The sequence below is a fragment of the Prorops nasuta genome, unplaced genomic scaffold, assembly GCF_024137725.1.
Source record: "Prorops nasuta isolate Cenicafe-Biocafe unplaced genomic scaffold, Cenicafe_Pnas_1.2 PNAS00008, whole genome shotgun sequence".
In the NCBI taxonomy this organism is placed as follows: domain Eukaryota; kingdom Metazoa; phylum Arthropoda; class Insecta; order Hymenoptera; family Bethylidae; genus Prorops; species Prorops nasuta.
This window is the reverse complement of record NW_027116805.1, coordinates 8,723,120-8,743,086: the sequence shown is the minus strand read 5'-3', so window position 1 is coordinate 8,743,086 and position 19,967 is coordinate 8,723,120. Positions and strand designations below refer to the sequence as shown.

The 19,967-nt window shown below is 33.8% G+C and overlaps 5 protein-coding genes across 11 annotated transcripts in view; 2 read left to right on the top strand and 3 right to left on the bottom strand.

Annotated features, from left to right (window-relative positions):
* Positions 1-26: 26 nt before the first annotated feature.
* On the bottom strand, positions 27-1,748 carry LOC136775911 (sesquipedalian-1-like). 3 transcript variants are annotated; one of them, XM_066731109.1, is made up of 3 exons: positions 1,663-1,748; positions 636-1,050; positions 27-382 (listed from the first exon to the last, which is right to left on the bottom strand). In XM_066731109.1, exons 2-3 carry the CDS (start codon positions 930-932, stop codon positions 29-31), a joined length of 651 nt encoding a protein of 216 aa, XP_066587206.1. In that variant the 5' UTR covers positions 933-1,050; positions 1,663-1,748; the 3' UTR covers positions 27-28. The 3 variants fall into 3 exon arrangements, with proteins under 3 accessions (XP_066587206.1, XP_066587204.1, XP_066587205.1); XM_066731107.1 differs by lacking the exon at positions 1,663-1,748 and adding an exon at positions 1,275-1,542; XM_066731108.1 differs by lacking the exon at positions 1,663-1,748 and having other exon boundaries at positions 636-1,543.
* Positions 1,749-1,966: 218 nt separating this feature from the next.
* On the top strand, positions 1,967-4,377 carry LOC136775910 (corepressor interacting with RBPJ 1). 2 transcript variants are annotated; one of them, XM_066731106.1, is made up of 7 exons: positions 1,967-2,173; positions 2,260-2,347; positions 2,422-2,516; positions 2,904-3,154; positions 3,228-3,354; positions 3,441-3,572; positions 3,657-4,377. In XM_066731106.1, exons 2-7 carry the CDS (start codon positions 2,276-2,278, stop codon positions 4,234-4,236), a joined length of 1,257 nt encoding a protein of 418 aa, XP_066587203.1. In that variant the 5' UTR covers positions 1,967-2,173; positions 2,260-2,275; the 3' UTR covers positions 4,237-4,377. The 2 variants fall into 2 exon arrangements, with proteins under 2 accessions (XP_066587203.1, XP_066587202.1); XM_066731105.1 differs by having other exon boundaries at positions 1,967-2,191; positions 3,657-4,376.
* A 69-nt stretch (positions 4,378-4,446) lies between these two features.
* On the bottom strand, positions 4,447-10,192 carry LOC136775909 (ribosomal protein S6 kinase beta-1-like). Of its 2 annotated transcripts, XM_066731102.1 has the most exons (14): positions 9,990-10,192; positions 9,680-9,815; positions 9,508-9,548; positions 8,936-9,110; positions 8,776-8,859; positions 8,572-8,705; positions 8,436-8,498; positions 8,228-8,356; positions 8,068-8,158; positions 7,870-7,986; positions 7,664-7,795; positions 7,496-7,603; positions 7,239-7,414; positions 4,451-7,047 (listed from the first exon to the last, which is right to left on the bottom strand). In XM_066731102.1, exons 2-14 carry the CDS (start codon positions 9,764-9,766, stop codon positions 6,972-6,974), a joined length of 1,413 nt encoding a protein of 470 aa, XP_066587199.1. In that variant the 5' UTR covers positions 9,767-9,815; positions 9,990-10,192; the 3' UTR covers positions 4,451-6,971. The 2 variants fall into 2 exon arrangements, with proteins under 2 accessions (XP_066587200.1, XP_066587199.1); XM_066731103.1 differs by lacking the exon at positions 9,990-10,192 and having other exon boundaries at positions 4,447-7,047; positions 9,680-9,781.
* Positions 10,193-11,102: 910 nt separating this feature from the next.
* Positions 11,103-14,843, top strand: LOC136775413 (golgin subfamily A member 7). The gene is made up of 3 exons (XM_066730154.1): positions 11,103-11,319; positions 11,827-11,991; positions 12,062-14,843. Exons 1-3 carry the CDS (start codon positions 11,311-11,313, stop codon positions 12,350-12,352), a joined length of 465 nt encoding a protein of 154 aa, XP_066586251.1. The 5' UTR covers positions 11,103-11,310; the 3' UTR covers positions 12,353-14,843.
* Positions 14,844-14,991: 148 nt separating this feature from the next.
* The window catches only part of Pde6 (phosphodiesterase 6), a 30,778-nt gene continuing 25,802 nt past the window's right edge, over positions 14,992-19,967 (bottom strand). For all 3 annotated transcript variants that reach the window (XM_066730126.1, XM_066730127.1, XM_066730128.1), the window contains one exon: positions 14,992-19,489. In XM_066730126.1, coding sequence (XP_066586223.1) covers positions 18,858-19,489 — 632 coding nt within the window. In that variant the 3' untranslated portion in view covers positions 14,992-18,857. The remainder of the gene's footprint in view (positions 19,490-19,967) is intronic.

Here is a 19,967-nt window from a genome sequence, read left to right as displayed (position 1 = left end):
AATAGTCAGAGATATGACCAACTACAATTTAAAGGGTGATTAATGGGGCTTCAGCATTTTTTTTAGCATGCCTCCACTCATTCAAATCAGCTAAAATTTTCCTTCCGTAAGCAGTATGCAATTCTCGGAAAGTAATTCTTGTCCTAGGAATATTTTCTGTTCTACCTGGAGCAGATCTTACACTCTGAGATCGATGGTGAGATTCTGGCCTGTTGAAAGGATTGTGTCTTTGTCTAGGTGGTGCTTTTGGTGACTGTGGCGGTGGGGTTTCTATAGTTTCCTCCTCTGCTGCATCAATCTGACGCTGAAGATCAGCTACCATTAATTTCATATAGTCATAACCAGCGCATGCCAGAGCTTTCATCCATTGTTCCATGGAATCCTATGAAATTTTAAATTATTTTAATTTTATAAAATACAATGTGAAGCTCATAAAAATGCTGCAAGCCATTCATGCTAATTAATTCCTTTAACCAAAATGTCCTTCTAAATTATTTCCACTCCTCATTATAGTGTATCAAATAATATATTGCATGATTATGAGAATTTTCAGATTGAGATAAATAATAGATAGATCAAAGGGCTTAAGTATGCAAAATTTGATACCAAAGTTTATTATATGTGTGAATATTTACTTGAGATTCTGCAGCTAGCTCATAACTTCTGTTATTGGGTCCATGAAATACAATCTTAAAACCAAAAGGCTGTTCTTCATTTTCTGCTAGTTCTATTGTACATCCCTCTAAGACAATCATTCCTACAGGCTCCTTGTCACCACGTCGATCAAAATAAAAAAGAATGTTTCCCTTTAAAACAAACCATCTTCTTTGATAACCACGATTGACCTCTCCACGCTTATTTAACCATCCTTCACGATCCACAGGTGTTGCTGAGGTAGCAAATGCTACCATATTCTTTTCGTTTATTTTCATTTTGCATTTACAAGGAAAATTGTGCACTCAATATCTTATTTATAAAATATCACTAACAGGGCGTTGGAGGTTATCGAAGTATATACGTCAGTAGTCAGTATGGTCAGTATACATACATCTGTCAAACATTGAAGTCGGGTAAAGTTAGGTAATACCATCATGGGCTTGGTTCCGAGTTACACATATTTGTATATACATATGTATGTATGTACATACCACAAACGCGTAAACAAACAATAAATTATATATCCTTCCGTGTGTAACTCGAAATGTCCCAAGATTATAAATTATGATCATAGTTTTTTTAATAATAATAACTGTTACTATTTTATAAGTACATACCCATATTATACCCTTGATGTTCTATTACATTTTATTACTGTTATATTTTTCCTTTTATTCACAAACTAAGGAGATTTAACAAAAGTTATATCAACTACAGACGGCTTATCACTTTTATCTACTTCAATAAGGCCCGATTCCACAAGACTTGTTTAAACTGGATTAAGTTAATTATGCTATATTCTATGTGACATAAAATATAGCAAAATTAACTTAATCCAGTTTAAACAAGGCTTGTGGAACCGGGCCTAAGTTTTACATTCAAAAGTTAATCAAAATCAATATTGGCAAAAATTCAGAAAGATGGAAAATTATTGTAATTACACAAAACAGTCAATGAATTTGATTTAAATTCCTATTTAATTATTTATTTTACGATTACACTTACATCATTTATATCTGCATTCATTAATAAACAGGATTGTGAAAAACTTGATTACTTGAAGGTTAGCCTATACGGCTTGTGGAGTGTGGGGACTGTGGACCCTGTGGACTCGGCTGTGCCTGTAGAAAAGAAACTATAGAAGCTGTGTATACTGTATATGTAGTGACAGTGCCCACTGCCCATTGCCCAACCAAGGCAAGTGCCTGACTCATGCCTGTCATTGCCTGTGTATGGGCCTGCATATGAGCCTGCAGTGCCTGCACTTTCGTCTTTTTCCACTTTCACTGTGGAGGACTGTGGAGGACTGGTCAAAATGAAAATGAAAAGAAATGAATAAATACGAATCATTTATTTATATTGCACGAAAAGTCCTTATAATTTCACTAAAAATCGGTTCATGATTTGCAAGAATTTTTTCGCTACAATTCTCGTAAAATTTTTAAAGGGGAAAAAAAAATTTAGCTTAATAATGATCAGGCTGGTAGTAAAAAAAATTTCAATGGAGAATCATCTGGTTGGTGTTTATAAATTGGTGATTGTTGAAAGAAATATTTTATTAACGTATCATTTATACATAAAGTAAAAATATTTCACTGTTAGGGTAAAGTTATCCACAATGGGAAAAGGTTTTAATAATTACATGTGCAAAAAGTTTTTCCATCCAGCGTCGAGGGACAATTTAAAACGAGTATGTTTCACTTCAATTAACCTAACTTTAATATTTTCTTAACAGTTAATAATAATTGGGATGTTTATCGACAGGTATGGATGGCAGAGCAACAAGCAGAAGCTTATAAGAAGAAACAGGAAGAGCTTCGCGTTCAGTATGAAAAAGAACAGGATTTACACAATAATAAGTAAGTTCATATAATATTATAAGGTATCCAGTTAGCTTATGCCAAACCAAACATTTTGTATAGTGTGTCTATGTTAAATAATAAAATTCTAATATTATCTTTTTGTTTAGTTCTTCATTAAAATATTACTAAGAATTAGAAATTCTTTCATTCAAAACCTCCTATTATTCAAACATAATTGGAGCAATCTCGTTATTAATATAGGAAGCTTTGAAATAAAGAATTATTTGTCTTTAACATTTTTCTAGTTAAGAGCCAGAGAAACAATTGGTAAGAGTATAGGAGTTCCATAATTCAGATACATGAGTTTCTTAATTAGACATGATTTTACTGGAAACTGTATATGTGGTATATATAATCAATATTTTAATTATTCTTTTCTTTTAGAGCTCTGTTAAGTAAGGAGAGTAAAGATAAGCTCAGTGTGAATTTTATGTATGAGCCTCCACCTGGAGCTAAGAAAGAAAGAGAAAAGGAAGATAATGAGCCTGAATACAAATTTGAATGGCAACGAAAGTATAATGCTCCCAGAGAAAGTTACTGCAAAGGCGATAGTGAAATTCGTGACCAACCATTTGGTATTCAAGTACGAAATGTGAGATGTATCAAATGTCACAAATGGGGGCATATAAATACAGGTAAATGAAAATGTACATTATTTGTAATATTTTTTAATATTTAAATGTTTTATTTAATAAATATGGTTTATAGATAAGGAGTGTCCATTGTACAGTCAGGCTATGAGTGTTGTAATGGCAAAAGATGTGCCCCAACCAGTAGCGCCTGATGCATTAACGTTAGTTCAACAAATGAGGGATGATGGGTTAAAACTGAAAAAGTATGTACCTTCCTTAAAGTATTAATATTACCTGAAGTTAATGGTAAGCTTAAGAAATTTTTATATTTTCAAAAATATTTTCATAGATCAGCCTTAAGTGCTCAACAACATTTGAGAGTACCTGAACATGAGCATTTAATGGTTTCTGAAGATGAAGAACAATCTGAAGTATCGTTTTTGAAAACATTAACTAAAAAAGAGAAAAAGAAATTATTAAAGTAAGTACCTTAAGAATGAAATTGTAAGTGTTTATTATATAAGAATAACATGTTAATTGTGTGTGTTAAATCTTATTACTTTAGGAAATTACAAAAACTAGAAAAAAGAAATAAGAAAATTAGGAAGAAACGGTTAAAACTGAAAGAATTGAAATCAAAGAACAAAGGTAAAAGCAGCAAAAGTGATAACAGTAACAGCAGTAGTAGTAGTAGCGATTCGTCTAATAGCAGTGACAGCTCAAGCTCGGAAGACTCGGAAGGTAAACAGAATATGAAATATAAATCAAACCTACAAATGCATTCTGAAAATAAATACAAAGATAAGAAATCAAGGTATCGTAAAAATGAAGAAAATGATAAAGACAGTAGGCAAAAGGAAGGAAGCGGTAAAGAAAAAAGAAATAAAGAAGAAAGCAGTAAAAAGTATAAAATAGAAAATGGTAAAGAAAGAAGACATAGAGAGGAAAGTGGTAAGGAAAAATTCTATAGAGAGGAAAATAGTAAAGAAAAAAGGTATCGAGAGGAAAGAGAGGATTCAAGGCTAAAAAGAGGCAAAGAAGGCTCAGGATATAAATATGATCAAGACCATCGATACAATGGAAAAAAAAGGAGGCACAATGAATATGATGATGAAAAAAGTAATAAGTACATTAAAAAAAGATAAATGTATCTCACTAATTATATCTTATGTACTAAGTGTGTCTTAATTTTTGTTATTTTAACTTTTTAAAATTAGTATATAGATTGCACTTCTGTACATAAATATTGCTATTAATTTAAAGATAAATAAATTTTATTCTCCTCTTATTTAAAACTATTTTCATTTATAAGGTTATTTGGAAATTGAAAGGAACTAAAGATTAGGGAATAAAAAGCTAATTCAAATTTTATATTTAACTACATAATAAATATACAGTGCTTAGAATGTTTTAGATGTGAAGAATTAAAAGGTATCTTATATTATGGTAATATACCTTGTTCACATATCTTTACATAATATCTGCTTGATTATGTACTGGAGAAAATCTTAATATTACAATTATATAAACTACGCTACTATATATATATGTGTATATGTATACACATATATGATAAAAAAATTTTCTCTCCACTATAAATTTCCATTACACTGAAATTGATTTTACCTGCAATCATATGAGACGATAACATTTCTTTGTATCAAATCTATTCAATTTGTACCGCTTGAAAGTAAATATAGATTAATCTTTAAATCTATTACAGTCCCTACTTAAAGAGAATGGTATACGAATCAGATTTCTATGAAAATATATACTATGCAATCTGGGTTTGAATATCTTTTCATTTTCTGAAATTGTAAAATATTTGCAATGCACGTGATAGTGAGAAAATTACGATTTTAAACATTTCTTCTAAATAAATCTTAAAAAGTATTTTTCTCTCACTCTTAATAATCAGCTTTCAGGTTTCGATATCAACAATAGTGTCTTATGCATTACAATATAAGCCCTTCTATGTAAAAAATAATATAAGCCAGCTCTGATTGGCTATGAACACTTGGGCAGTCAGCAATCTGTTCAAATGTTAATTCAATGCGAATTAATTTTATTATTTATAACATTTTTCTCGTTTTTCTAAATGTGTTTCAGTTGGCAGTTTTATGTATAGTTCAACATGACTTTTAACAACATTCTATAATAATGTACATTGTATTCTTATACAATTGCTTGTAAGGAGTTTGCATGCTTCAAGATGATTAACTTTTTATATTAGTTTTACAGTGTTTACTTGCTATAAAAACAAAATATTTGTATAAAATATATATACAATTATTATGCCACACAAAACACGGCGAATTATTTATACTTATAAACGCGCGCGCGATAGACAATGAAAATGTTACCTTGCATTTAGAGGTATTGCAGATATTATTAACAAATGATTAAGTAACCCTAACTTATTATTCCTAAATCATAACGATTGTATTCAGATCCTGTAACCCAAGTACAGGGATTTATAATTTTGCATAAACATTACTTTAAACAATTCATACGAATCTTGTCAATTGGAGTATGTAGAGTTTTATATAATTTTGGTATAAATTGTGCTTTTAAAACGCCAGAAAATTTATGGAATGCATAATGTTTTCCCGTTTCTTTTACAAAGGACAACAAAAGTTTCCTTTCAAAGTTTCTGTACACATTTGATGACATAATTGCACGATAATTAAAGATTAAGGAAGAAAAAAGTACATTCTTTAGAAGATATTTAAACAAAAATCAGAACTAAGATTTGCAAACGTTTTAATGCGATTATGCGATTTTTGGGCTAATCTGTATACAGGGTCTTTTCCTAACGGCGGGACATATGAGATTTCGTGTTATTTGACTATAGTACTTTTTACTATAGTCAAATTACTATTTTCCGTTTAATTTAAGTATTAAACTTAGTCACCAGGATTATTTAATTAAAATGATATTTATAATGAATAATAGAAGCAATTAAACTAAAGTAACCATTAAAGCTTAACTAACTACGCTTTCATTAATTATGTTTATGTATAGTAAGTGCTTCAATGCTATAGTCCAATAACACAATCCTATGTCCCACCGTTAGGAAAAGACCCAGTAGCTTTAATTTTTTATAAATGGGACGGTTAAATCTAAGTTGGGGCTTTTTTTTTAATAATGACGTTAAAGCCTGATTAAATCCGACCTTTTTGATCAACTTTTGTATCATACAATGATTTAAATGAACAAAAACATCATAAGTAACACATTATAAGCTCGTCTGCATATGAGAAAATCAAAAACTTTTGAAATAATCAATTATTATATAAATATACGAAACCAAATCTCAGATTTTAAGGTTCAACAGTTACTTAGCCTTGTTTTATGAATAAGGTTTATACAGAAAGATTTAATGAACAGTTAAAGAATGAATTAAGTGAACCTATACCCTATCAGTAGTAACCTTATGATAAAACCATGCAACAACAAAAAAAATCTAAATAACAATTTTATGCACTAGTTTCAGAAGCTTCTGACTATCAACTCTACTTAATCCTTTCTCTTCGAATGAATGTACTTATTTTCAAAACTCTAAGTATATGTACATAGCAGAAGACATATACAATAGTGTTTGCACACTAAATTATTGTTAATTGTATTGGAACAGTCATAGGCCTAAATAAGAATTCGCATGCAAGCATCATTGCTTGATTCATGAAATAATTTTAGTTTACATATTTGTAAATAATTTTAACTAACTCAAACACGTTCAATTAGCTAAATATAAGTATTGAACCTTTGACTATTAATTTAAGAAATTATCATACAGAATTAGGTAATTCTTTATGACAAAACCTTTTTTATTAATGAGTCCAATATTATCCTAAATTAAAAGGTTATTAATTGGCCACTATAAAGGTTGTTGTAGTCGACTAACACCTATCATTTCGGTATCTTCTACTGTATTTGGAGATACTATATGATGCCTGAAATGAACAGAAAATATTTTTCAGTATTTATAATAATATTTCCTTATTTTTTTTAGGAAAATGAATAGATTAAAAAGAAACAAAGTATTATATCGGGACTTTAAATAATTATATAAATTAGATGGTAAGAATAGGAGCTGTTCGTTATTTGTTATCTTGATCATATACGTTTTACGTTGTGTATTTACCTATGTTGCTGAAAATGAGGAACAAGAAGGTGTGCATCGGGTGCTCGGGAAGAGAATCCGTGGAATCCCCCGTTTAGACTAGAATTTAAAACTCCTCTGCGTGGGCTTTTGGCTGCTCCAGCACGTGGCATATTATACATTTCTTCTAAAACGCTAGGAGCTACATACGTAAATCCCTAAAATATCAATGAGCTATTTATATATTTGTCAAAACATCATAGCCCCGCATCTTATAATATTATTTAATGTTTTATTACTTCAAATATCATATTAGCAGATTCGCTCAATGTACTTTCCACTGGAGAATCAACTGGAACAGTTCCGGTAAACTGTTCGTCAAATTGAGAAGTGTCATCAGCACTTTTCTGAAAATACAACGTTCGTTAAAGTCACAGAAATAATCTCCTATCATTTCAGAAGCTTACTAAGACAGGTTTAAATGGAGGTTCTAATTTCCTAGCAATCACATCATTCCAATTAATGTGCTTAAAGAAGTTATGTCTTGTAATCTGATCTGCATCCTCTGGACTAGAACCTAATCTTTGTGCCACTTGTCTCTAAAATATAAATAAATAATTAATATTTTAAAATATATTTATAAAATAAAACTCGACTAGTTAATCCAAAGAACCTTCAATAATTTCCTTATAAGATCTCTAGCATCAGGAGTTAAATACTGCGGAAGATTAAGCTTTCCTCTTAATATTCTCTCTATCGTTTTTCTTCTATCCTCGCCTGTAAATGGAGGCTGAAAAACAGTATTAAATGGTTAAGAGTAGGTTATATAGTTATAAATTCTTAGTTTAAACATAATAAAATAATAATATACCATTCCAGTCAACATGTCAAACATCAATGCTCCAAGACTCCACCAATCAACAGCTTTGCCATGTCCACTTCTTGTTAAGATTTCTGGTGCCCTACGATTTTTTTTATTGTTTTTTAATTATTGCAAAATGGAATTTAATGTACTATAAAAGTTATCTTACATATATTCAATAGTTCCACAAAAAGTGTGTGTCACAACACCTTCCTTTATATGTTCTTTACATAAACCAAAGTCAGTTAATTTTACATGACCTTCAGCATCCAATAATATATTTTCAGGCTTTAAGTCTCTACAAATAATAATTAGATATATGATTTTTCATGAAAATTCTAGGAAAATCAATATTTTTATGCTTTTAGATTATTTACCTGTATATTATTCCTTGTTTATGCAAATGTTGCAATGCAAGAATTATCTCTGATAGGTAAAAGCTGTAAAATATTAAATTTATCTTTGTAATCATTGCACTTATTTGAAGATAATGTATATATACAATTAACATACCAAGCTGAATCCTCCAAGAAAATCCCTTCCCGGTCTAGATATGTAAACAGTTCTCCACCACACAAATATTCCAAAATTAAGTATAATTTTCCTCCAGTTTGAAAGGCATACATGAGGTTTACTATGAATGGATGCTTTCAAATAACAAATAGTATTATTAATCATTTATCATAGCATACAGGAAATATTATTTTCATTCATTACCTTCACAGCTTCCAATATATTTCGTTCAGCTTTTGTATGAGCAGTGTCTTTCTGATTACGTATTATTGATGCTTTACGTAAAACCTAAAATAAATGTTATTCAATGAGAATTAAAAAATATATCACTATCATTTAGAATTGCTGGCATTTTCTGATTTACCTTCATAGCAAAAATACTTCCTTTATCCTGTCCTGTAATTTTTTTAACTTGAAAAACTTTACCATACCCTCCTTCTCCCAGAATTTTACATAATTCAAAATCCTGTGGACCAGTTTTTTCCTGATTAGGATTAACATTTTGCTCTGAGAGTTGTACTCTCTCAACATCTTCTAACCTATAAATTTAAATGAGAATGAGTAAAACACTATAATAGAAAAGTAATGAATAATGTTTCATAAATATTAGGCTAAACAACATCCATGCTGATTAACAAAGATATTTAGTAAACTTAAGGCAATAACATTAATATGATATAATGGAAAATTAAAATAGATTATAAAATTGATTGACAATTAAAATTAATGAGGAATAGATACGTTGGAAAAATTAATTCATCATGCAAATATACAAAATCAAATAAAAAAGTAAGCTTAAAATAACAAACAATTAAAAAATAGAAACAAAAGTAAGTGCTTTATTATACAAATTGAAATAAGCACATGATATGATAGGTCATAGAAGTGTTTATAAACAAGGATATTAGAGTAGAATGCATAATAAACATAACTTACTCTAGTAATGAATTCACATTAGGCTCGGTGTTGAAGTCTTCCTAAAAATGCAGAAGAAATGTTAAACTTGTTTACCTTTAGGTTTTAAAGTGATGTCATCATAGAGAAGGAGCAGATTTGAAAAGTAAAAATGAAGAGAAAATACAGATAATTTGATAGAGACTGAATTTACCTCTGTGGTCTCAATAATGTCGTCATCGGATTCTTCCTGGTTAGTTGTGTCACCATCGTGTAACTCAATATCAAAAACTGCTGCCATTCTCGCAGTACAATCTCATCGAAACCTAACCGAAAATTAAAATAATCCTCTGCAAATCACAAAGAAATGAAATTTACAAACAAACCAAATTTCACGTGTTTTTATTTTCATGAATGGAGAACGTCGAGTTCTTCCAGTGCACGATTAGAGGACTCAAATTATTTGGGCAACATTTTGTAAACAGAATGATAAAATAATAATAAATCATAAGTATATTAATTACCTCAGTTTTTCTAGAACTTTAGAAATTGAAACACTCCTTGTATCTGGGCAAACCAAAAGTGATAAAAGGTTTATCCTCCTAAGTTTGGCTTGCTTAGCTTATGCCAGCTTATGCTAGCCAGCAATAAAACTTAATGGCCCGTTCACACGAAGCTTATTACGTTATTTGTCGTCTCTACTATGCCAGCTGTAGTCAGTCAGTTACGTTAGTAACTACTATATGTATGTATGTATATATTTGAGCTGCTCTATTTAAACTTAAATCCCTAAAAAAAAAAGAAAATTTAATATTTTAAAATCTTGTATTAAAAAGTCCAAAATAAATGTAAAAGAAACAATATGGTGTTTAATAGCTTAAAAAATTGTTATCATATATTTAATAGAAACATTATATAATATATATTGAATAATTGATCGTTAAACGCTAAATACTTTCCAAAAATAATACACAGGGTGTTTCACTTGCTTAATTTAAAAGTATTAAAATATTATCTCCGTAATTATATGAAAGAGATAATGCAACTTACATTTGAAATTATTAAGTTTCTGCTCTGATGAGTAAATAATATTATACATAAAATTAATATATATATTTTTATTATAATTACGGAGATAAAATTAAGAGAATTTTTACTATGGCTATATATCTGGGGGCTAACAAATGTAAACACCCTATGTTGCTGTATCAAGTACAGACATATATACAAAGAAATAAAAATACCATCTGATTATAATATAATATGTATATATACAGTTTGACTAAATAAAATACATTATTATTATAATTAAGCTAAAAAAACAATTTGTATAAACTTGCGATATTATTATTATTATATAAAATATTGTTTAAATTTTCTATGAAATATATATTATGTATTTATATATTGCGCCAAAAAAAAAATAATCTATATGTATTGTATATATGTATAATATTTAAAAACAAGAAATACTTTAATTTTTGTATTAAATGAAAAGGAGATTTGTAAGAAAATAGTGTAGTAGTTGTGATAAGTATTTATTGCGACAAACTTTAACTTCTCTGGACAGGATAAAAAAATATGTAGAGAGATATACGAAGAGAAAAGAAATACATTACTTTCTTTCATAATATTGTTAATTCACTAGTTGCGCGCGCAAGCGCGTAAGTAGTAATGGCGACTATGGTAAGTCTTGCCTGGAGAAGATCAAATTGATCTAATTTTTTCTGTAAATAATTACGTTTAATGATTGTTGCGTGTAAAATCTTCGCTTTTGAGTGAAACGAGAGTCAAGAGCCAATCCTTCCAAGGCCGTAACGTTAAAGCTCCAAGACGAAGCTAAAAATGCCACTGGTAAAGTACTATTTCACATTCCTTCCTGTCACTTTTCTTGTAAATCATCGATTTTTAACATTAATTACGTTAATTTAAAATCTGATTTTTATCAATTTAAGCCTAAGACATGACAGATTTATTTTTTAAGTTAATCTAGCTATTCTTTTTTCCGTATAGTTGTAGGTGCGGTTTTTGTGGTTAGAGATATTTTTAATCAGTATATTCATGTCTTGCTTTTGTTTATCATAAAACTGTTATTTTGATTGTTTAAATGAAATGTTTGCTACAACATAAATCAAATAAGGATGTTCTGGTAATGAATTAGCAAAAATAGGTCATTGCAGCTTCTTGATGCTTTATCGAGGTAAAATTATTTACTCCATTTATTATTTAGGTCAAGTGTAGTAAAAAAAGGTGTTTAGGCTATTTTTAGATTTCCAAGACTTTAATGATGAATCATTCGTAGACATAGAATAATCACTACCAGATACTCTCTAGTCTTTGATATTTATATTTTGTTTTTAGGGCAACCATGCTGCTCTTACGCCGCTGGAAGATATGTCAGCAGGTCGTGGGCAAGCAGGTGGGGGGCCTCCGCAGAACTGTCAAAAAGTTTTTATACAAAGAGACTACAGCGAGGGAACTATGGTTAAATTTCAAACAAGATTTCCTACAGAATTAGAAAGCAGAGTAAGTCAAATTTAATTATTTTTTCCAATCATATTAATGCCTATTTTTAATTGAAAAATTTTTTCTTCAGTTGGATAGACAGTCGTTCGAGTATACTATAAATCAATTGAACAATTACTTTGCCGAGGCTGAGCGTGCTAGCTGTTCCACCTATTGCGAGGGATGTTTGGCATGCTTAACGGGATATCTAATTTATATCTGCACAGAAACGCATTATGAAAAGTGTCTAAGAAAAGTGGCAAAGTTTGTTAGCGAACAAAATGACAGGGTCTATAAGCCCCGTGGATTATTAATAACAGATCCAACTACACGAGGGCTTAGGTTAATAGAGATCTCAATATTAGACAGACCAGCATCGTGACTGCATATTAGCCGATCCACAGAGTTCTTCATGTGACCCGCACATTTCTGCTACTTGGCCAAAATTGCAGACCTGAACTCTCTGCTCAGCTTTTCCGGAGATGACTGGGTTCTGCTCAAACTTGCTTAATGCAGTCGAGCAAGACAAAATATGCCACGGTTCATTAAATATAAATAACGTTAGTTCAATTCCATAACAGAATCATATATTCTACACATATTGCTCAGGTATACTTTGACTACAGTTAAATTCAGGCCGAACGATGATTAACTCCTGTGTTCTAACATAGCGATTAAGAAAATAACGAAATAATGATAAATGAAAAAAGACGAATTTTCCGAAGAAACTTGTCAAAATAATCTTCTTTACAGGAATTAAATTGTATCATTATATTATACGAAAGGAAAAAGACTGGAGTTAATGATTGTTAGTCCGTTAAAACGCTAACTGTAAAACTGGTAAATCTGATATATGCATTTTGCGAAGACCTATCATGTTATAGGGTATAAGAATGGATTAGACCACTTTGTTTCATTTTTCTATGAAAGTAAAACACATGGTCTGCAATACGTATGGCTGTTATTAAAAGTGATTACTCGTTATTTATAAAAGAAGAATGAGTCATCTCTAAGCATCCATCGTTGGAATTCCTCTTGTACGAAATGTGATTAAACATTTTTTTACTATGTACTCAACACATTATAAATATTTGCATTTACCTAAAGGAACACTGAGGGCTTCTCTCGTAAAGCGTTGCGACGAGGATCCATTGTAGAATTTTATATTTATTATTACTAGGGGAATTTTCAGGTCCCACATACGTTCCGAGCTTCATGAGTATTTACGTGGTTCTCAGTTCTCTTCCGCGATATATCTTCCATTTACGTTTAAAGTAAAACGTTGGAGCGAAGCTTAAAGGCTTTTCGAAAATCGAGGCTGTTAGGCATTTGCTGCGTGATGGAAAGATTCGGACAAAATTAATGAAATTGTGTTAAGACCTCCGAGGATTGGTTATGAAAGATTTAGGAGATGCGGTAATAAATAAAAGAGCTACAACATAAATTTGTGGTCAGGGATAAAAAGGAGAAAAAGCTAATCCAACATTTTCTTTTTATATCTGGTAACCAAAACAGCCTCTACTACGGATTAGCTTTGAATTCAGGCAGGAACATAATTATCACTTGAGACGAAAACGTTGATTCGTTTGGACTGTCAGTTCTCTTGAATACGTGACGTACAAAATGCGCTCTTTTTTTTGTATATTTAAAGTCACACGTTGCAATAAGAGTTTACTCTCGTTGAATTCCTTTTCATCCTTGGTCACAATGAATATTGGCCTGCGATCAATGATAATGCGATACGAAAGAATCTTGCCAAATAAGGTCACTGTCTTTGTGTAGTTTTTGTTTAAGCGACAGAGAAGGGGCTGTACAGGGAGTTTAAAGAATCATTGTAAGAAAAGAGTATATGGAATCCATAATCGAAGTGAATTTTTACTCTATGACAAATGGGTTTGATAATACCACTCAAATTATTCTTTCAAAGTGTATTTTCTTTTTTTTTTTTAGAAAAATATTCAAATTAAATAAAAAAAAAGTAAGGAAGGAAAAAAGAGTATGGTTTTAAAAGAAATCAGTACTTTCGATCGAATGGATAAATTCTTGGAATAAATTTATTTATCAACGATTATTGTTTCTTTTTTAATAAGAGTTCTAATAGAAGAAATATAAGCATTGGCTTCGAAAGCAGGACGATGCGTTGTTTTTCTTTCTTTTTGTTATTCGAGGGAATTCTTTGAAGGGCCAGGTGCCGATAGGATGAAAGTGTCAGACATTATTAAAATAAGATTTGTTGGATCAATTAAAAGAGCATTAACGTGTTACGTGATCCTTGTGTTTTCTCTCGCAGTCGCAATATCACGTGCAAAGGCCTTTTTGACTGTACGCAATGAACAATTGCATTACTTGTAAATAGCGAATAAATCATCGACACACAGAGTATGAAAAAGCAAACATTTGTTATACTTAATTTAATAGTAGGACCAAAATGATCGATTATTCATTAATGTAACGGACATAACCGTTCGTCTGTAATTTCTAAATGTTTTAATAATAAAATGAGCAAAAGAGTAATATACGATTTCCTTTATGATTCCTCGTACTGTAATTTATCAGAAGAATAAACGAACTAATTGTTTAGTAATAATGCTTTTTAAGGTCGATAACTGTGTTGGAATAAAGAGGATGTCAGAGAAAAAATGAAAGCCGAATGGTTTCTCGTTGCGTAACGAATAAATTTTCATTCTTTTCCAATAGACGAGAGGTTTGCGTTGAATGGACTTTGACTAGAGATGGAGCAGCTCTTACGCGAGACTCGCATTAATTGAACAAGAAGTTGGAGCGTCGAGCCAATTGCAGCTTTCAGTGCGATCTGTAATGAATCAAAGGGGGCAGAAAACTTACCTGCTTTCGCAACTGTGGCCGTTGACTGGAACAATTAGGGGATGATCTTTGGGGTAATCGGTAGAAAGAAAGTGCGTCGAAAGTGGGAAAGTCTCGAACGTGGCTGAATTATTTTTCTTACAATCCAGTAGGTATATAGGATTAGAAATGACTGATAGAGAACTATTGATCTAATAAATGATTTTAATTTTGGTTTAAATATATAAAAATTGTGCAAGAGAATAATGCCGCTGCTGGACGTCGAGTAAAATAAATAAAAGAGTTGCATGATTTTTATAGATATAATCGAAGGTTGTTCAAGTGCGCGAAGATTTTCTTATATTGCGGAAGAATTGAAACGAGGCGTGAAGAAGAAGGAGAATTCGAGAGAGGATCATTGAGCACATCCAGATTTTTATTACCTCGTGCAACAATAATTTTTGACAAGTGCGTTGATTCGCAGCTATATCAAAAGACTACAAATCAGTTTGAAATAATGATCGAGTAGACGAAAGAGCAGGACTCTGAGACTCGCTAGATCCGTCGACTCGGGCTATTCTCGCATGGGAGGCATTATCCTTTTCCTCTTCCGAAGAGAGAAGCGCGCAACCGCGTTGCAGAGATTTCCCTCTATAATTTACACATGTAGGTATCATTGATGAAAAGATATTATAACGAGCAGGGGATATTTCCTCGCAGCGCTCTTAGCCAGTATAGCAGTAAAAAGTTATCCAACGAGCTTCGAGTCCCACTCTTAGATTCTCTCGCGCGACCTCCACCATTCTTATCAGGCTCGCTCGCGTTTCAGAAAAACAATTTCACTCTCGGCCTTCGGCGATTAAATTTCCTCCTTTCCCTGCCTTCTTTTGTGGGTTTTTCTTCTTCTTGCTTCTTTTTCTTTTATTGCACCGGTTTATTACCGCGGTAGAGAATCGTCGAGTCGCACACGCTTCGCGAACGAGCGTTAATGATTATTCGGAAAATTACATTTATTTTTGAGGAAAGACAGAGTATTTCGTACGAAATTTAAATGGGTCGATGATATCCGCGCCGTGTGTGTGTGTGTGTGTGTGTGTGTGTTTTTGACGACGCGACGCCTTATCTATTATATCGGCCCGGCCCTTCCTTGTCTCGATCGCGAGAGAAGGAGAAAAGGTTTGGAAGAAAATCCTCTCCGCGCGAGAGCTCTGGAGAACGCGCGTGTGCATCGGAGTGTATAAAACTGCCACTGAAAACGATCGGTAGACTCGCAAATCTTGAAATCTCCTTAATTCCAATTAATTTTTCTCTTTAATCGCCCGCCCTGACCTGCACCCAAACAGCACTCGAAGCACTTTACACTCCACTCCGTTTTAAATTCATTGTTATTTTACATTCTTATACATGTGTATGTGTATATGTATGTGTATATAACTCTATTCTTCATTTCTCTCTCTCTAATTTTAATTTCGCATCCGGCTTCTATGTAGCAATTATCGTAAAATTTCATAAAAGCAACAATATCGAATATTCGCAGCGGATTTCTCGACAAATATATCAATTTCTTTATTTCAAACATGAAAACTCTTGGAGCTTTTGCTTTTCACGTTCGTTGTTGCGATATTGCATATTGTTCGTTACTTTACTTCTTTATACACATTACAATTATGTACAAATGTTTTATTCGACGATGCTCAAATGTGAATTCTTTAGCAGATGTGTTTCGCATACTGATGATTGCTATACTGTATATTTATTTTCTCCAGTGCAATTGTTTTTGGTGCTGCATGGGCGATGTCACTGCATGTTCAAATTGCAAGGTAAATCTCCTTTAAAATTCTTGCCGATCAATCGCCACTGGTTTCTTGTACTTTGCGAGGACACCGATTCTCATTCTTGCAATTAGCCTAAGATATCGAGATATTATACAAAAAGATTGTCAAAATTGAATTCATGGCCTCTCTCTACTCGCCCCCCTCTCCATTTCTTCTGCGACTCTCGCCTACCACCACCACCACGGACCACAACCAACCAATCGTGAGCAACGTCGTCGGTATTTATAAAATATGCCGTGCACCGGACAAGCCGAGTACTCTGCTCAAGCTTTTCCACATTTTTCTCTATATTTGTATACCTCTCGACGCTTACAAAGAGAAAGGAAAAGTGGAGAAATTCAATTGACGATCACAGATTACGAAATATTCTCTAATAGACCGATATACATTTACATTGCAGTAGTTTTCCAGGAATATCCTCTCGAAAAAGAAAATCTCCTCCATTCTAATTCCAAAAGTACCTACCCTCGTTCCTTCAAGGACACGAGCCATATTAATTTCATTTTATGCCCTTTCCTCCACAGTCCAGACCTCATACTCGTCCCTTCCGTCCTATTATTCATTCATTCATTCATTAAGAATACATCGTTCCTCGCGCGTGTTTCTGCCCCTAAAAGATCTATACACGTACCAACCACCGTTTCCTTCCTTTTTATCCCGAAATCCCACGTGTCCCATTGGCGCGTCTACTCAAACCTCCTCCCCCTCTCGTTCATATAATTCCACTCGCGCGAAAAATATCTCAAATAATTTTCACTCATTCGCTGTGTGTGTTATACATTCGGATGATCTAGGCCTTTTCATGGATTTTTCCTCCCCCCGATTTCTTAAAGAGAATCACGAGGATCGCGCCTCGGCTCTAAATCCTACACCTAGCCATAAACTAATTACATCTTTTCTATACAGCATCGTCTTAGTATCTACGAGCGACTTATCGGCCTATCAGACTATTTATACGACGACACGAGACGCTGTCGTAGTGTCGTACAACTAGTTTAATTTACACTTGCCCTAGCTTTATCACATTGCGAAAAACTCGCGCTTTTAGCCCAGCAAAACTACTGTCTTTGTACGAATAAACTGGTCTTTTACTCCCTCGACGACTCGCGCTCCATCAGTGGCCAAGCTCAATGCAAGGACCAACATTCTTTGTTATTCTCGCGATAGCCCACTGTGTGTCCTCTGATATCGAATATCCTTGAATTTCCTCCGAAAGGGTGAGGGGCCACCATGAATCGGTAGCTTTCCAATATGTGTGTTTCAAATCCTTCCTTCCTTCCTTCCTTTTTTCTTACAACAAAAATTGATCTCTTTTGAAGTTGAAAGATTCCATGCCATGCACGAATCTTTTATTCTTCCTTCTCTCGATCAGTGTTTCCCTGTAAAAAGTGCCCCTTGAAGAACCCTACCAGAATCTAATTATACATCCTTCATACCGCTTAAGAATTCCATCATCTCTCTCTCTCTCTCTCTCTCAGTAGCTCAACTTTATTTCTCCTAGCTCGATGGCACTCAAACTTGATTTCTTCTCTCTTCTAGAAAAATGAACAGACTCTTCTCGAGATTGAGAAATATCAAATATAAGAGTTCATCCAGTGCCACGAAGAATTGCAATGTATAGTACACAGGGCTCCAGTATAAACTAACTTTTCATCACACTTGGATGACACTTGTGGGCTTTTATCTCGTTTAAAATATAAACTGCAGGTTCTCGCAAGTATCAAATAAGGTGCACGTTCCACTGTTCGTCGCCAAACTGACGAGGCAACGCGCGATCAGTTTTGACGAATGGGGGGATTCCAGAAGTTGCAAGTTGCGAGTTGCGAGTTGCGACCACCATCCTGCACCGGTTCAACCCATTGAGAGTTTTCGTTTGTCACTTATTGCCAGATGATGCTTCTACGAACAGGGTCACCGAGGAGGGCTCGCGAAGTGAGTCGTTCAAACTTTAAAGAGTTCATTTCTTTAAAGATATATATATATATATATATGTATGTATTAAAGTCAATGGAAATGTAGCGGCCGGCAAGATTGCAGCCGGGAGCCTTGTTGTACGTATTATACGTTAACACATTGCATTGCAGTGGAGCAGAAAAAGTTGAAAAACGAGACGAGGCTCCTCTTCCGTTCCAACGATCGATTTCAATATATTGGAATGGCCGCGCTGCTGCCTGCCATTAGCCTGCTGCGCGCACGTGGATGAAATTGATTTTATTCGGGTATACTTTCCAGGGTGGATGAAGTCAGTCGTCAAATGAGCAAGCAGAGTTTGTTTCTGCTCTTCCTTTCAGGAATGAGAGCCTTGGCCTTGGCAGCGTCCTCCGAAGAGCTTCTACCGTAGAGGGATCTGCTGATCCTATTTCTCATACCTTTGCCAATGGTCCTGCTGCCCTTTCTCAAGGACGCGAATCTCCCCAACGGCGACTTGTCCGGTAAACTCTTGTCGGGCTGCGAACAGTTCAAGGTGGTGACGGTGAACTCGATGTCCTTGGGCTCGTAGGCAACGAATTCCTCCACGGGCTCGTCGATGGTATCCCTGTCGATCCACGTGAGACCCATCTCGACCTTCTCCGCGAGATCCTGCCAGTGCTTCCTATTGTCGAGGGTCCCTTCGTACAGCGGCATGATCCAGGGGAAGGTCTCCGATAGGACTTTGTAGAGTGGCAGGCAGATGTCGTCGATGAAGCCAACCTGCATCTGCGGTAGCTCGTCTCGTCTCTCTCGGTCCATCATGGCCACCGGCTGCTGATTCAGCTGCAACCTCTCGAGGTCACCCTGGTCGAAGAACTCGTCGGCCACCAGCTTCGCCACTCGGTGCTGAACCTCCCAGGGCTTCGCGATCGCGCTCACGTCACAGGCCGTCATCATCATTCCGCACAGCACTGAAATTTCATCCATTCTTGTACCTTATCAAAATATATCATACATTGCACCCGCATGAAAACGATCAAGATATATATTGTCAAGTGCGCGCGAGCCTCGCATTTGATTGACCAGGAGCAGGGAGTACCGTGTGTTATTATAAGCGTTAAAGCTCTTCCAAATCTCGCTATATACATATGAATTATCTAATGATGAGCGCAGTGGGATACGAGAGCTAGGATTTTTTCAAATGACTTTGCGAAATCGGTGACAGGCATCATTGCGCGCGTCGTCGATCGACGAAATGGCGGACAATGCAATTTTATCCCCTTCGATGAACGATTGTATCGATTCTTTCGACGAGTATATATATATATATATATATAGTTAGAAATTGGAAGCATTTTTGGAGTTTTTGTGGTCGCGAGTGCTGTGCAGCACCTACACAGAGACGCGGGTGTAGTGTATCTGTATAGGAATTAAGGAATTGAGAGATGG

What these genes read in the sequence shown, in the direction of transcription:
- LOC136775910 (XM_066731106.1), top strand. Translation starts at nt 2,276, where the DNA reads ATGGGAAAAGGTTTTAATAATTACATGTGCAAAAAGTTTTTCCATCCA. An exon ending in GATGGGTTAAAACTGAAAAA is followed by an intron (nt 3,355 to 3,440) that starts GTATGTACCTTC and finishes ATATTTTCATAG; the next exon opens with ATCAGCCTTAAGTGCTCAAC. An exon ending in GAGAAAAAGAAATTATTAAA is followed by an intron (nt 3,573 to 3,656) that starts GTAAGTACCTTA and finishes TTATTACTTTAG; the next exon opens with GAAATTACAAAAACTAGAAA.
- LOC136775911 (XM_066731109.1), bottom strand. Translation starts at nt 932, where the DNA reads ATGAAAATAAACGAAAAGAATATGGTAGCATTTGCTACCTCAGCAACA. An exon ending in AGCTAGCTGCAGAATCTCAA is followed by an intron (nt 383 to 635) that starts GTAAATATTCAC and finishes AAAATTTCATAG; the next exon opens with GATTCCATGGAACAATGGAT.
- LOC136775909 (XM_066731102.1), bottom strand. Translation starts at nt 9,766, where the DNA reads ATGGCAGCAGTTTTTGATATTGAGTTACACGATGGTGACACAACTAAC. An exon ending in ATATATTGGAAGCTGTGAAG is followed by an intron (nt 8,706 to 8,775) that starts GTAATGAATGAA and finishes GTTATTTGAAAG; the next exon opens with CATCCATTCATAGTAAACCT. An exon ending in CCTCATTTTCAGCAACATAG is followed by an intron (nt 7,048 to 7,238) that starts GTAAATACACAA and finishes TGTTCATTTCAG; the next exon opens with GCATCATATAGTATCTCCAA.
- LOC136775413 (XM_066730154.1), top strand. An exon ending in CTACAGAATTAGAAAGCAGA is followed by an intron (nt 11,992 to 12,061) that starts GTAAGTCAAATT and finishes TTTTTTCTTCAG; the next exon opens with TTGGATAGACAGTCGTTCGA.